General features: G+C 29.4%; 1 protein-coding gene across 2 annotated transcripts in view; it reads right to left on the bottom strand.

Annotated features, from left to right (window-relative positions):
* The window catches only part of LOC107451108 (optomotor-blind protein), a 101641-nt gene that overhangs the window by 41845 nt on the left and 42663 nt on the right, over nucleotides 1-17133 (bottom strand). For both annotated transcript variants that reach the window (XM_043048722.2, XM_043048724.2), the window contains exon 3: nucleotides 7184-7451. In XM_043048722.2, coding sequence (XP_042904656.1) covers nucleotides 7184-7451 — 268 coding nt within the window. The remainder of the gene's footprint in view (nucleotides 1-7183; nucleotides 7452-17133) is intronic.

Raw genomic sequence — 17133 nt, 5'->3', positions numbered from 1 at the left:
TACACTAAACATTTCACTTTTTAAATGATTTTTTTCTTATTTACTAGTTTACCTTTTTTTAAAGACTGTGTCTTATAGTAGTAGCTTATGAGAAATACTAACAAAAAACATTTAGATGATAAAATAATTTTTACGTAAAAACAGTTTTATATAGCTAACATAAAAACAGAACCAATTTTATTTTAAGATATTGCTTTTTGTGAACAAATTCTAGCCTCTCCCCCCTTTAAGAAAAAAACAACACATTTTTCGAAGCTTTAAAAAACGCTTGCCGATAAAGTCAAAGCGAAAATAGATTCAAAAATTCAATATTATAATTCAAAGCAATAATAATAAGAAAAAAAATTTCATATCCTTCAAGTTGTTCTATAAATCACTATTAATTTTTCAGAAAAAATTTTTTCATTCTATTTTATGTCATGTTCTTTCGTTCACACGAAATCAATTAAGGCTAATTTCATTGGATGTAATAAGCCAATCAAGTTTCTCACTGTCTGCAATTTAGACCCAGAACTCCTCACGAACTTCATTCACGTAAAACCATCAATGGCTCCCAACATATTCTACCCAGAGTCAGTAAGTTGTATTAGCAAGTTCATAACTAGATTAATAAAAATAAAAGCAAGCATGAAGACAAGAGTTTGCTTCTTTTTTTTTTTTAAAGAATTTTTTTTCTTCTTTCCATTCATGCTTAGTAAAAAGGCTCTTAATGACTAGGGTGGGCTAGTTCGCCCTCTCAGGGGTCAGGCACTCTAAAAATAAGAAAGATGAAAGTAATTTTCGATCTAAATAGACAGGGGAGTATGCAGACGATGAAACCACACGCTGGAAGGTAAATCAATTTCTTGTATAAACGATTTTATTCCTTTACATTTGCATTTTTGGTTTACCTAATAAATTACAGGGAATGTGCTTCTTTCTGGATGTAATAATATACACGTGTAATTTAAATAACGCTTTGTAATCATAAAATGAAATGAAGGTTTGAGTTAGCGAGGAAATAAAGGTTTGAGTTAGAGATATTCATTCATTAATTTAAATTTTGTAATAATAAACATTCATTAATTTTAAAAGCATAAATGAAGCTGTAATTTGAATATTATTTATTAATTTGAACCGCATTATTATGAAAACAATTGTTCAGGATGCGGCAAAATTGTGATTTGAGCTACAAATGTACGTCTACAAATAACTTACGGAATTCTTAAAGAAATTCTTGTCTTAAGCAAAGCCAATTTTATATTTTTAAAGTAAGAAAATTTTATCTTTGCATATTCGAATTTCACGCAATTTATGGACAATGCAAGAAAAATTATTTATCTCTTCGAAATGTATGGTTTAATTAAAATATATTATTGAATAGAGCGAAGAATAATATAATTTTAATAGCAATTATTTAAAAAAAAAGAACAATTTTGAAGATATTTTTATTTATTTCAATTAAAGAGAATTAATTTATTATGAAAAAGTTAAGTACATCAAGTTAAAGTAAGAAAAAAGAGTTTTTTCGATATCAAAAAGATAACAATATAAGATTTTTTTTTTCAGTGATGAATAATTTTACAACATTAGTTGAACATTTAGTTCACATGATATTACTTCCATTACGGCTTATTTGTTTTAAAAAATGATGAATGAATTACTGATTTAAAATGTATTTTAAGGATTTAAAAAAAAATGAAAGAAACGTTCAAATAATTTGGAAATTGCCTAGATTCTTAGAATCAAGATTTTAGAAAAAATGTACGTTCAATTTGATTTTTAAAAAAACGTACAATTGTCTAAATTGTTTGGAAAACATACAATGAATTATAATTTAGAGTAAGCGTGAAATTGATTAGAGTTTTGAAAAGAGAATATGTAATTAATTACATTTTAAAAGAAGATACGAATAAACATTCAGAGGAATTTCAAAATTGAATTAAGTAAAAATTAGTACTCTTAACAATATGCATTTGGCAAATTAGTAAGTACAATTGTTGCTGAATTGCAAATATGTCATTGCAATTTCTAAGACTAATTTCTTTAATCGATTTTCGGGAAATTTTTTTAAAAAAAAATATGAAAATAAGTTACATTTTTTAAACATCATATTTTCTTTTGAGATTTTAAACAATCTATTTGATTATATCACTATAAAAAAAGAGGGGGAAGCAGCCATTGTTAAGTCGATCGTCCTCAAGTATACAATATTTACTTCACAATAGCCAAATCGACTTAGCCTCTCTTCACAAACTAAACTGGAAGACTACACGATGTTTACTGTTTGTTCAAAGGGTTAGCTGTAGGTCAGCGATTGACCCCTTTTTTGGCCTGGTGGCGCCTTCAAAGTCCGAAAAGATGCCGCTTTAACGGATGAGTAGAGAAAACAAAGATAAAAGTAAGTTGATATCCATGTGGCTATACAACTCTACTTATGATTTTTTTTTCTGTCTCAAAAAGTCTACTGACTATTTCGTACCACACAGTGAGTAAAGGTTGGAACAATGGAAAAAATATGTCTACGGTACAACAAAATACTTGTTTATGATTTGAATGCCTCTGATCTCGAATTTCAAAAGCTTGTAGCGTGCGTATGTTTTGATTCAAAAGAATTCACGAAGAGTTTAACGAGAAAACTGTTGTGCCAATAAAATTACGACTCTTAAATTTGAAAAACGTGACATAAATTGCTCTACATGTTAAACCTTACAAAAAAAAATCTGTTTTTGAGGTTGTGAAGTGTTTTTGTGGTTGTGAGGTGTTTTGAAACCTTACAAAAGGTGTTTTTGAGGTTGACAGATGTAAAAAAATACACCTCAGGTAAAAAAATGATGTTATGTTTTACACCAAAAATAACCTAATTAATAAACCTCAATTTCAACCTCATTCACATCTCACAAAATCAGCCTCATATAAAATTCAGAAATAGTTTTGGTTTAAATCGAGTGAAAATATTCGAACTCCTCAAATATATGTATTTGCTTGAAGTGTAGAAAAATAATCCGTACACCTCAAAAACAACCTTCCAAAGCTGGTTGCTATAAAGTAGATAAATCTCCATCAACCTCAAAATAACCTCAAGTTTGAATACACGCCTTGGGAGTTTAACCTTTCATGGTTGTTTTTGAAAACATCCTTGACACCTCAAAACAATCTCAAATAAACCTCAAAAATACCTAAAATTTCTGTGAGTGAAGGGGGTTGGTATCATGTGATTCAGGGTATTTGATTTAAGTTGTTGAAATTTAGGTATTTGTTGATAGGAATTCAATGTTAAGGGATTTAATAAAAGAATTCCACTCTAAAATAAATGTAAAGTGTTTTAAATTAATAAACGAGCACCTGAATAAGGCGTCTAAGAAAAAAAAATTCAGTATTTTAAAATAGCTCATTTATTTAACAAGGTATTTGGTCACAGTAACAAAAATATAAGCTACTTTATATCAGCTGCCCAAAGTTAAGTTAACAGCAAATCAAAGTAAGGTTATTTATTAAAATGAATATTTTTTTAAAAAAGTTTATTTTTATATAGATTAATTAGATTATTTAAGATATTCAAAAACAAAATTCCTCATTAAAGCATTCGATGAAAAATTCGTTACCAAGACATTCTGTGTTAATAAGCATTTTTAAAGTAGTAATGATGCAATAATGTAATATGGAGTTTGGTTTAAGAACTCCCTTTTAAGCAGCATATGAGGATATGATTCAAGACTGAAGCATTTGATGAAAGAACTTGTTCTTTACCATTTCAGGAACAACAAATTAAAATTGGAAATTTCATTCAGACAGGACATTAACAAGTGCGAATTTAGACGGTATATTTCAAGGGATGGGACATACTTTAGCTCTTCGTTGTTTAAATAACAGTGATTGTTGAACGTTTAAAAGCAATTCGTTTTACATTTCTAGTTGTTTGGTGAATTTACGCTGACTGACTGGCTGCACTTAAAGGGTTAAAGTGAGTTTGCCAAAAATTTAATATTCTTTGATGAAAGATTTCCCTGTGGTGCTATTGATGAAATAATTCACGAATAAGGTATTTGGTGACAAAACTAAGAGCATATGATGAAATAATTCACAGTTAAGATACATGGTAAAAAGAACTTTATATATTATAAAATAATTCAATATTAAGCAATTAAGTTAAAGAGCTCATTTTAAAAGTGTATAGCATGAAATGATTTATAATATAGCTATTTTATAGAAAAAATCAAAATATTTAATTTAACACCAAATCAAAATATTTTTTTTATTAATTAGCATTTTGTTGGGGAGATAAGTTCATTATTTTTGCCTCTTTAAGAATTTAAATCTAGTTTACAGATGTTGAATTGAAATAATTTATAGATGATTTGTTTTGTTAAAGTAGATATCTTTCACAATTTCTTATGCTAAAAGGACTTAAAAATGAAATTTAAGTTTAGGCTTAAAGTTAAATATAATAATTCCGCCAATATTTCGCCAACGTCCAATAAGCGTGAAAGTTCCCAACTAAAAATTCATTACGCCTACGAACTGAGGAAACTTGGCGTTGATGAATCCATAAGTATTCTTCTCACAATGATTCGAACTGTTAGTTTCAGAATTATTTCTCCAACAAAGGAAATGTAAGATAAGATTATGTGAGATATTAAGTATCAACTTGAGATTGTACGTTTCTTTTTTCTTTTCAGAAATCTTCACCTAAGCGTGGAACTTGGGTATTCTCAAGAGCTGTAGTAAACGGATGCCATTCACAGTTTTGTGTGAAGCCAGGTGTGAATAAAAAATAAGAAATGCTAAATGTGCAAAGACTTTGGGAGTGACAATTGCTGAAGATAAGAGGCATGGATCATGATTCAAATGAATAATTCGAATCTTTCAATGACCCTGGAGAGCTTTTCTTTTGTACTCCTTCCCTGCATTCCAGAAAACTTCGATTCGGAATTTTAAATTGTATATTTTATTCCATTTCAATACATGCTCCAGGTTTATATGTACTTGTTTAACTTTGCCAGAAATTATCATTAAATGAGTTAAATTGTATTTTTGTTTCGGCCTAATTCTTTTTGGGTTTGGCTAGTTATTCTTTTTTTTTTATTAAATGTATCATAATTATTATTATTAAATGTATCATTGATACATTTTCGCTTACTTAAACTTTTATCTGTTACCATTGCTATACAAGCTTAAGGTAAACTTTGGTACACCAAATTTTGGTGGTTTGTAAGAATAAACCAAATATTCTCATCGCATTCATTTATATCAAAATCCGGAAATGTTAATATTTTAATCAAAATGTTAAAATGTTTAATTTATTTATTTTAATGTTTAATTAATTAGGCTAGTTATTTATTTATTTATTTTTTATTAAATGTATCCTTGATACATTTTTGTTTAGCTCAACTTTTTACTGTTACTATTTTAATGCACTCACCAGTATTATCATTTATCGGAATTATTATTACCGGGATTATTATTATTGGAATTATTACCGGAAATATTACAAAAATAGAAATTATTATTTAAATTTAAAAATTGTTTTATTTATGCTCTATAATCACTGACAATTAACATATACTAGGGATAGTAAAGAATGTTAAATATGGATTATTAAATTCAATATTTAACTTTTTATTATAAATAGTTTATTGTTACTATTATACAAACATTTAATGGTTTAAAACAATAGTTTCGTATGGGATAGTATCAAATATTTAATGTATATTAATCCGAGTAAATGTTTCTATTGGATTAGTAAATCTATCTTAATTCTGTGAAATTACTATACTATTGCTATAATTGTGTAAAATCACTACACTATTTATATAATTCTGAGAAACAATCTATTACTATAATTACTATAATTCTATTACTATAAATTTGAAAAATTACTATGGTATTAGTACACTTTTGTGAAATTACCATACTTCTGTGCTAATATTTCTGCAACAATAAAATAATTTTAGTTAAATAACCTCAGTTTTATAGAAAAACAATTCCTCTACGTGAAAAAAATTTAAATATGAAATTGAATTTTAGGAGGTCTGGGACGCAATCATAATTATATTGAGATTTTTAAGATTTAAATAAAATTCAATTAATTCACTTTGAAATAACGAAAAATTTTGTTTTTAAATCTTAATTGGAACTGAAGATAAAACTTAATTATGGTAGATATGAATATGTTTATTTCTTAACCTATATTTATTATTCTGAGTTTTCTTTTGCTCAACTCCATAACCTTGTAATTTTGAATCCTTCCCAGAAGACAAGGTAATCCCTGGATCAAGCATTGGGACAAACTAGAATTTGCGGAGGACTTTTTGATGTAACTGACCCATATTTGAGTTACATGAAGAGAAAAAGCACGAAAACCTCCCATGGTCAACCTGATGGAAAGGGGACTCTAACCCATGATCCGTCTAACACTGATGATATTTTACATCAGCGAGCCGAGTGCAGAATTCGTTTAAGAGTCCACTCATCGCTGGGATTTGAACCCGGGGCACCTCACTGGGTGGGTGGCGTTTACCCTATCCCCTGAGTCACAACGGTTTAAAATATGTATAATAGAAAATGAATTTCTGAATTTTTTTTAAGCTAACACTAAATAAAGTTTTAAAAAAATTATGTAGCAAAATAATGTATCGAGGCCGAATGATCCCCTTTAGTCAAAAGATCTGTCCTCTCCTTTTCAACCACTATAAACACCACCTCAATATCATTATTTTTTTAAAATTTTTAAACTTTTCGTAAAATTTTTAATTTTTTCAAAAAATTTGCGAGCTTTTTTGTATTAATCTATTAACTCATTAAATAATACAATAATGCAAAAAAAAAGAATGACTATTTAAAAACGTTNAAAAAAAAAAAAAAAAAAGTGAATGACTATTTAAAAACGTTTTGAAAACCTATCCCGGACGCCAACTTACGATCCCGTGGCATTTAACGACTTGCTCTCTATTTTGGAAAGTTTCCTCTTGGCTATAGTTGATCCCAATTACAATATAAGCTTTTATTTATTTCAAAATTTGTTACCTGAACTATAAAAAATGTCAAGAATCAAGTTTTTTTCTTTCTTTTTTTTTCTATTTGAAGAAGTGCTAAATAGGGGGAGGGGTGTAAAATGCCGCTGGATCGGAAAATCGCATCCCTGACCCCCTTGATTATAAGTATTAAGTTTTGAAGTATTTAATTGAAAAGAATGGATACTTACAAAACCATGCTTGTCTGAGATATTATTGGTCAGTTTTAGTTTGTGGAAGGAGACAACTTTCTGCATCCATTGTTCACCCGTGGATGGTGAGTCGGGATGAATATACATCCTTTTGGGCATCTCGGGATCGGCTTTACCCGCCACCACCCACCGGCTGTTGTGAAATTTGTAGCGACAGTCATCTGCTGCTACAATGTCCATCAGCAGAATGTATTTGGCCTTCTTGTCTAGGCCACTCACTCGAACTTTGAATGCAGGAAACATGCGCCTGAAAGGAAGACAAAACATTATTGCTTACATGTTTGAAATTATCTTGAACATTGGCAACATATTATTTATTGCTTAATACAAAAGGTTTTAAACATGTAGTTTAAGTCACTGTAAGTCACTTGAATTAATATCCTTACAACATTATTACCATTGCCGTTAATAAAGTCATTATTATGATGTCAGCACAAATAGTAATGTTATGATTTTAATGACATTAAAGTTAATAAAGAAGTTTGACCTCTGCAGAGGATCAAAATTGTGATGGCGTGTTTTCGGATCCTCCTCAATGATGTTTTCCCCACCGTCGCCGATAGCCCATTAAGTTGCTCTAGTGCGACGTAAATAAAGTATTTATCAACATTTTTAGTTAAAGAGTACTAAGATTGGGACAAAACTAGAGAAATCTGGAATGGCAACCTGTTTTAGTGGCATATCTTGATGGCACATCAAACTAAATTTAGTACATTCCTTTAATGAAATGGACAAAGAGAATGAATGAAATTTATTTATGAATGAAATCAAATAACTGCTGAAATTCAGGTCCAGTGATATGAGGGTCTTATTTGAATAGTGAGTTAACTCCACAAAATAAAATTAAAAAAATGTCCATACAAACTCACAAGTTATTTGTTCATGCAAGTTATTTGTTTATACAAACCGCATTTCTATCTTATTTTGAAAATATAATATACTCCCAGCCTATTTATAAGAAAGCTGTAGAAATCAGACAATATAGAAAAAATAATAATACACTAAGTCAAGGCTTTGAATCTCAAAATGAACGAAGATGGAGTTGGCCCACAATTCAAATGAGGCATTTATAGACTTTGAGTAAACTGAAAGAAATTCTCTTTATTACAAACGCCATACAGTAAATTGTCATTACAGTTCTATGGTACCATTAAACTTTACAGTAAAGTCTACGGAAAAATTAGTCTATATTTACGTCAATAGAAAACTTTACAGAGCTTCCTTCTCTGTTATAACGACAAAATCGATTTCCGTAAATCTTTTGTCAGATTTTGCATCGTGGCTTAAAAGGACACCAAACCACGGGAGAAATTTTTCATGACGAATTCTTTTTCACTTGCATTGTTATTTTAATTATTAATAATTGGTAATTCTGCCATAAATTGTTAGCATTATAAAATTCAGCATTTAAAACTTCATGAATTACTTGAGGTTTATCTGAACTCACTTTTTCTTTACTTTAATTTTTAAATCCCTCATGGTCAAGTGAATTTTTCATGAAGGAGTATTCCCACGATATAGCGTCCTCTTAGTGGGACGGTCCGGGAGATAAAAAGCTTATCTCTTGAACAGATTTTCTTGTCCCACAGATCACAGAACAGGGTTCAATGTAAATTTTCCGTTTTATTCATTACGTAAATTTGTATGGTAAAAACTGAATTTATGGTTTTCTAAATGCAAAGACTTTCAGAAGAAATTTTCAGAACTTTGATTAACCGTAACTTATGTTCAATGTTGTTACATTGATTATTCCCTTTGAAGATTAGCCATTAATGAAATTACTTTATTAAATGCTGTAAATGGCCAATGTTCTTGTATATTGGTCACAATAACGAAAGTCATTATGGACCAATATGTACACCTAAAAGAAATACATAAACCACCAATATTATACCAATACGGAGAACCAAACTAAAATGGACACCCAATGTGAATTTGTGAATAGAATGTGAATAGACACCCAATGTGAATAGAAATGCTGTATTTAAGTCAAATTGACTGCACGCGAAACAGCCTGTTGTATCTTTTATGCATTACTACAAATTCAAGTCTTGCGAAATATATTGTTGCGGAATAACGAAACAACATCAATTACATAACTTATTTCTGTCAGGTGTAGAGTCGAGTTTAGACTGAGGATTTTATGCTTTTCTACAAAAAATAAGAACTATGAACGAGAAGAAAATACACATAGCAAGGGTTAACAGAAAACCTTAATTTACTGCATGCAAAAAATTAATATGAAAACTTTGGAGTCTGAAAATATACTTCGAAAGAAATCTCGCCAAGCTTTCTAGGGTGATGCTCGAACTTGAGTTTCTAGAAAAGACTCTGATTGAAAGCTGTCGCAACAAACACACCGTTATGTTCTCTGTTGATTTATCTAAGCGGTTCGTTTGCTCATCGTAAAAGGTAAGGAAATAAAAAAGAGAGAGAGAGAGAGAAGTGAGCTCTAAGCTAGGAACTTCTTTGAAGGTAGAAAACTTGAGAGGTATTAAGTGGAAAGGCATTATCTCTAGCGGAGAGATTAGAACGGCACGACATGACTGTGCCAAAAAAATACCTTTCCCATTTGTACACCTAAAGAGAGAAATCTTTAATGCACCGCGACATCAAAAACAACTAGATTCACGAGTCTTGGTGCGAGTTCCTTGATGATACTGTGAAAAAAAGTAACAAAGTAACCGCGGAATCCGCCATACCTGACCACATTCTGCCAACTGAAAGTTTTTTGGGGATCCTTCCTTTTTTAATAATTAAAAAGAAAAATCCAAGCTTTCTTGTGCAACGTTTGTAATTTAATTGCAGATTCATTTAAGTTTGATTTTCTTTTTTTTTTTTTGCACAACTTGGAGAAAAACGCTTGCTACTGAAAGAATTTATGAATTTTCTTAACGATAAAATTTCTCCTGTAAGTTAGGAATACTGAAACTTCTGTAAGTTAAAAACTAGAACCTGATTGAAGTCTTATTCCATGCGGGATTCAACATCTTAAAGGGGAACAAAATCAATCCTAATAACAGGTATCGACTACAAGGTCAGGATACTAAAAGTTATGTAGGTACGAAAACTAGGCCTTGATTTGCTTATCGTAGTGGCATCGGGGAAACAAAATTAATGCTAACAACAGGCAAGTTAGGATTACTAACACTTCTGTAGATGCAAAAATTTGGTTCTGATTCAGGGTTCACTCTATGCATGGCTTGATTATTGTATGGAAAAATAAAATTTCTCCTAAAAACCGGTATATAAGTTAGGAATCCTAAAACTTTCGGAAATACCGATACTGTCCTCTTGATCCAGGGCTCATTTCATGTAGGGTTTGATTATTGTGTGGCTAAAACAAAATTTCTCCCAACGTCAGGTATATAAGTTAGAAATACTAAAACTTCTGTGGGGATGACAATTAGGGTCTGATTCAGAGCTCAGATACTCAAGTCTTAAGTTTTTAAATTTATATATTAGTAAGGGGCCACTACAAAAACATTCGCCCAAAGACCCCCAAGACTTAGGCAACCTACTGTGCTCTATTTTGATCAGAACAGTAGGTATGTTTGATTGTGCATTTCGATTAAAAGCTTTGTGTCAATTATCTTGTTACACATGAATTGACTAAGTTTGATTTAATTTTTTTTAATATTTGATAGTTAAAAAAATTAAGTTCGGCAATTATGTAAAAACAATGAATCTTTTAAACTTAATGACGGAATAATTCAAAGTTTTATTCCAGTACATCTTCATTTTTTTCACAACAAAGTATGCTTACTTACTAACTTTATAAGTCTCAAATTTGAATATGGCTCTTTTTAAAAAATCTTGACGAATTTGCATTGACACACTTATAGAAGGCGGTACGTTTTTTTCTACCATAGAAAATTCATTTAAAAATAATATATGTAACTCAATAACTCACAGCTTAAATACAGTTTAATCATCCAGCTTAAATGTATCATAGCATTTGGTTTTCTTTTTCATAAAAATAAACTTTTATTCAGTCAAATCGTCAAATTTGCGGAAAAGTTGGTTTTCTTGTATTGACTCACCTCATGTCTTAAATTCGTTATACTAATTAAAGATTAACTATGCATTTTTATTGAATATTAATGATAAAAATTTTCCACAGAAAGCACGTAAATTGGATGGCGATTTTTTTTTAAATATTTAGGCATTTATATTGACGAACCATCAAATTTGCGGAATAGTTTGTGTCTTAATATTGATTCCGCTTATCTCTTAGCATCTTCGGATTAATCAAATATTCACAATGCATTTTCATTTCAAATTCAAAAGAATCGTGGTGGTTCGAAGAACAGAACCTTCCCTTTCGAGTGAGTAGAACCAGGTTCAAATCCCAGAGATGGCTGATTTCTACGAATTCTGCACCCGGTTTGCACTGACCACGGTGCTGGCGTTGAATATCCTCAGTGGTAGACGGATCATGGGTTAGAAGTCCCATACCGTTGGACCAATCATGGTAGGTTATCGTGGATTTTCTCTGCATGTAACGCAAATGTAGGTTAGTTCTATTTAAAAAAAATCCACCACCAAGACAAATTTTTCATAGCACTTGAAGAGTTACCTTGTCTTTTGAATTAGGTTCAAAAATACAAGGGTACGGAGTTGAACATTGGCAGTCGTAAACGTAAAATTGGGTCTGCTAATCAATGACGATTATAAAATAAAATAAATGTCATAAAACTAATTAAAAGGTTTACTATAAATTTTATTGAAGTTTAATGAAAAAAAAATTCTAAACACTAAATGTAAATTGGATGACGAATTTGCATTGACGCATTATCAAATAGTTTTCCTAATATAGTTTCAACTTAATTTTAAAATCTTTGAATCCATCAAATATTTACTATGCATTTTCATTGTAAATTATGAGGAAAAAAACTTTTAATTCACGGATTATTTTCCACTTTCAAATTGTAGCCAAAAATGGCTGCCGTTACTGCTGCCTCGACATTTGAAATGCCTCATCCATCTTGATGACTGGCTTCTTAAACTGCCCTCACTCAGTGAGGCAATTAAAAATAGAATAGTTTTTACTCATCGGTGCCAAAGGTAGCAGCGAAAATGTGAACTATGTTCAGCTTACCTGTGACATCTTTTTTCTGAGAGCTATTATTTTAAAACCGAAACGAGTGTGGGTTGATTTCAAATGATTGCGTGTCCAATTCCCGAGACACCTGTTTTTCTTTGGGATTTGTTGCTAAATTAGTGGCTGTGTCTAAACGGGCGCTTTGAAATCTTGGAATCAAATCAAATCTTGAAAGTTTACTTAGCGAGCGCTTAAAGCAGAATGCATGAAATGCTTAAATGTAAATTAAGCTAAAGCGATATGCTTAAGAGACAAAGTTGACATTTTGTACCTATTCATGATTTGTGACACTTTAGGCGACCTGCACACATGCCAATATTAATTAGTCACCGAGTATATCTATAGGAACAGAAGTTTAATTCTTTTTTTATTGAGCCCATGCGAAAGTAATTTCAACTCTTCTTACATGTTAAATAAAGGCTTAAAAATTGCAAATTTTGCTGAACGAAAATAAACAATAAAAAAGCTTTAATTTATGTTTTAAAGTACATGTGAAATAGCTCAAGCATAAAAAAAATTTCTGGTGTGCAAACTTTTTTTCCTTCTTCGTAAAAGACTAAAAAATAAAATTTCTTTAGTTTTACGTCATGTAAAGAATTAATTATATCATAAAAATATTTTATAAAATATTTATCGATTTAAAAACTTTATATATATATATAAAAAAAAGTAATTTAATTCTGCCGCATAAGCCTATTTATTGTGCAGGCTAACTTAGTTACCTAATACCTAAATAAGTTTTCAATTTTTTAACACAATTTTTCCTTCAGTTGAACCAAACATTCAAATACATCATTTCATTAAATTTTTCATTCAATTGAATCAAAAGGTTGAATTACGTTAACTCAGGAATTAAATGTTAATCCCGAAAGTTTTACCGAAACATTATAAAAACATCTTTATTGCCGGAAAAAAAAGGAAATAAAGATAGTAAGACCAATCTAACGAATAAAAAAAAAAGTACTTTAATTCTTCTATAGCATAAACCCATTTATGTTACTGACTAATATTGATTTCCTGAAACTTAAATAAGTTGTCTTTTATTTTTTTACTTTTCATTCAGTATAATCGAAAATTAAAAAGCATAACTTCAATTGTGTTTTTCATCCAATTGAATTAAAATTTTGAATTACTTTAACTCATGAATTAGAAATTTATCCCTAAAGTTTTCGCGGGACACTAAAAAACATCTTTAAAGCAAAAGGAAAAAAAAAAGAAAAAAGATTGTAAGAACATCTACCGAATAAAAAAAATACTTGAATTCTACATCATAAACCCATTTATATTGCCGACTTTGGCAGTCTGATACCTAAAAACAGTTTTCAATTTTTCATTCAGTTGAATGAAAAATTGAAATACATAATTTTAATTGTAATTTTCATTCAATTTGATCATGATTTTGAACTAAGTTAACTCTGAAATTAAAATTTAATGACAAAAGTTCTTTTCAGAACACTAAAGAACATTTTTAACCCTTAAAAGTACTTTAGTAACGATAAGTTACTTGCAACAAATATAACAGAAATATCTTAATATTTCCTAATACCTAGAGAGCATTTAATTTTTAACCTCAATTTTTCATTCAGTTGAATGAAAAAAAGTCGTCAATATATTTTAATAATCATAAGTTATTTGAAGCAAGTATAACAGAAATATTTCCATATCTCCTAGTATCTAAAAAAAGTTTTTAATTTAATTTTTATTTCATTTTTCCATTCAGTTGTATCAAAAAATGAGATACATCATTTTAATTGTATTTTTCATTCAATTGAATCAACATTTGAATGACGTTATCTCGGAAATTAAAAATTTAGTTCGAAATTTTTCTCAAAACTTTAAATATCATATTTAACCCTTAAATGAAATTAATAACGTGAACCAAAAATAACAGGAATATCCCCATATTTCCTATTACATAAAAATGTTTTTAATTTTTCATTAAGTTGAACTAAAAATTGACATACATCCTTCTAATTACGTTTTTGTTTCAATTGAATCAAAATTTTGAATTAAGTTCACTCGGAAATTGAAAATCAATCCAGAAAGTTTTTCTCTGAAATCTAAAGAACATCTACATTTCTAATCTACATTTTTAAACCTTAAAAGTAGATTCATAACCATAATAAATGAAGCAAGTATGACAGAAATATCTCCATATTTGTGTATTGAAAGCTATTTTTTTTTTCTCGAATCATTGAAAAGTTGAAACTTGAAGCGTAAGAATCTAATATTTTCCTACCAGTTCTTCTATTTCTTGACGAAATGAAGAATTTGACTTACTCCACTTTAAAACAAAACGGTTTTTTCCCCAATAATCATTGGCCGTAATAATGGTAACGAAAAACTATAAAATTTTACCTAATATGTCATCAGGAAGCAATGGCGTGTATAATATCAAAATGAAAAATAAACGAACCTTATAAAATATAAACAAGTTAAAAAGTTCCTTAAAGTCATTACTTTTAAATTTGATCTTTTTTTATTTTTATTTTTCTGAAGAATATAGCTGATGAAACAATAATTGTAACGCATCGATGAAAAACTGTGAGCTTTAAAAAATTGTGTTTTAATACAGTATTAAATATTCATGCCAAAAATATATGCTTCTAAAAAAAGGGGGGCATCGTTTTTTTATCGCCATTATGTGATAAACACGCCATTCTTAAATATGTAAATAGTTTTTCTCCTCGTGTGTTCGGATAATGAATAGGTTGGTTTGTTTTATTTAGGAAGTAATGATAGAAAACAAATTTTCGCCATGCCTGGCGACTGTTACAGATTGCTTTAATTTTACTATTGGAAATGAATGTATACTGAATTATTAGCTACTAAGAATAGGTAGAATGGAATAAAATAATGTTTGAATAATGAAAAAAAAATCTTTTATGTTTTTTTTTTTATAACTAAAAAATTCTGCATGCATGAGTTAGGCAGATGAAAATATGTGTTTTACATAATCTTTTAATTTAATGTTTAATAAACAAAAAAAGTTTTTAGCGTGTGGACATAATGCTTTTGTGCATTATTTAATGATTCGTGATTAGACTGAAAATTTTTTTTGTGTGCAATTCTGGTAGATTTTGAAATCTATTGTAATTTTTGGAAAATAGCCTCTTTTTGTTTTTTTTTTCTTCAAGAATAAATAACAATAAATTACTAGCAAATACTTTATTTTTTTTAAAAAATCTCCTTTACATAATTTTTGATAGAAAGTAAGACATTTTTAATGTAAGGGAGACGATTTATTTTTTTAAATTAAAATCTATGAATTTAATAACTGAGAGACCAATGAAAAACGAACAAGTTCCCTAAGAGAGACTTGCTATCTAAGCTAAAAAAAGATAATTAAAACAAAGAATTTTGCAAAATTACACAGAATTTAATTTCAAGCTAATTTTCTTGAGCATCATGATTATAAAAAAATTTTTCGAAGCTCAGTTAAACTCTGTGGGGTGTCAACTTTTGATTTGAATTGTCTGAAACTTAAGTTTTAACCTTTTTTTAAACATAAAACACCGATGTGAAAAAAAAGGTGACACATATTTGCTTATACTAAGCATTTTTTTTTCTTTTTTGTCAGCTTAAAAAATAGTACTGTGCTTGTACTTCGAACACAAAGACTTATGTTATTGTAATATTATGATAGACAAAACTATGTTGCTTCTACAAAATAAATTTCAATAATGATGCACTTGAACTACCACTTTTTATCCTTCTTTTGAAGAAAAGGAACTGTCCTTCTAATTGGATGATTGACACAAATTGGTTAACTCTTTATCTACTGACGGTATTTAAGTATCACTGTACTTAAGTATTGTTTTTTGATACATTTTAAGTGCTTTTAATAAAATTGGTATTGTCGAAAATACTACGTAACCATTTAGTTTAATAGCGAATAAGCTACGAATTTTGTCGTGGTACTGTGCTAGCATTTTGGAATAAAATTGAATCGCATAAAGCAGAAATTTTACTAAAAATCTCGTCCAGAAAAAAATGGAAACTATTTTATTTAAATTTAAGAATTTGTCCATTAATCACTCGAAAAAAGTTTGAAAAAGTCAGGGAAATGAATGCCACTCCTATAAACGACAACCTTATCCTCAAAGTATGACCATTAAGACCCGTAATAAAGCTATTTCAAATTTAAATTATGACAGAAAAAGGAACTGAAGTATTGTTTGAATGCACATATTTATAAAGATAGATTGGACCTCGGCAAAAGGACAAAGGATAAATCCGTTGTTTTGTTTGATATACCATGAATATTTTATTTGATATGCATAGTTTACGCAGAGATATATCTAATCTGACATGTCATTTGAAAATTAAGACATTAAAAAGAACATCAACTAAATTTTAGTCTCACTGTCATTCATCTTGTTTACATATTAGACAATTCATTTAGTTGAGATTATTCAAATCACTGCAGTCGTCGATTTAGTTAGCGTTCGTAATATCTACAACCGGCATCATTACTTGATCTTAAAACAAGACTTTTAGATATCAATTTTGATAAAAACTTTTAGTTCTACTACTCTTTTCAGCTACTCCTAAATGAAGTCATAATACTTAGATTGGGTATGAATATAAATTTGGCAAGGAGGATTACTTAATTCTGATTCAATTGGTTTTTCCAAACAAAAGGCATACGTATGACTGGAATAAGAAGTTCTGAAAATATGTCTAATTTAGGATGCACTAAACTGCAACCGATTTATCTCAATCGGAAACTGCAGTCAATCCATGAGTGACAAATTGAGTCGTTTGAATGCGGTACGGACCGAATTTCTCAAAACCACTCCGCGCCATTTCACACGCCAAAGTA

Source organism: Parasteatoda tepidariorum, chromosome 6 (assembly GCF_043381705.1).
Source record: "Parasteatoda tepidariorum isolate YZ-2023 chromosome 6, CAS_Ptep_4.0, whole genome shotgun sequence".
NCBI classification, from domain to species: domain Eukaryota; kingdom Metazoa; phylum Arthropoda; class Arachnida; order Araneae; family Theridiidae; genus Parasteatoda; species Parasteatoda tepidariorum.
Note: the sequence above shows the minus strand (reverse complement) of the source record. Positions and strands in the feature narration are given on the sequence as shown.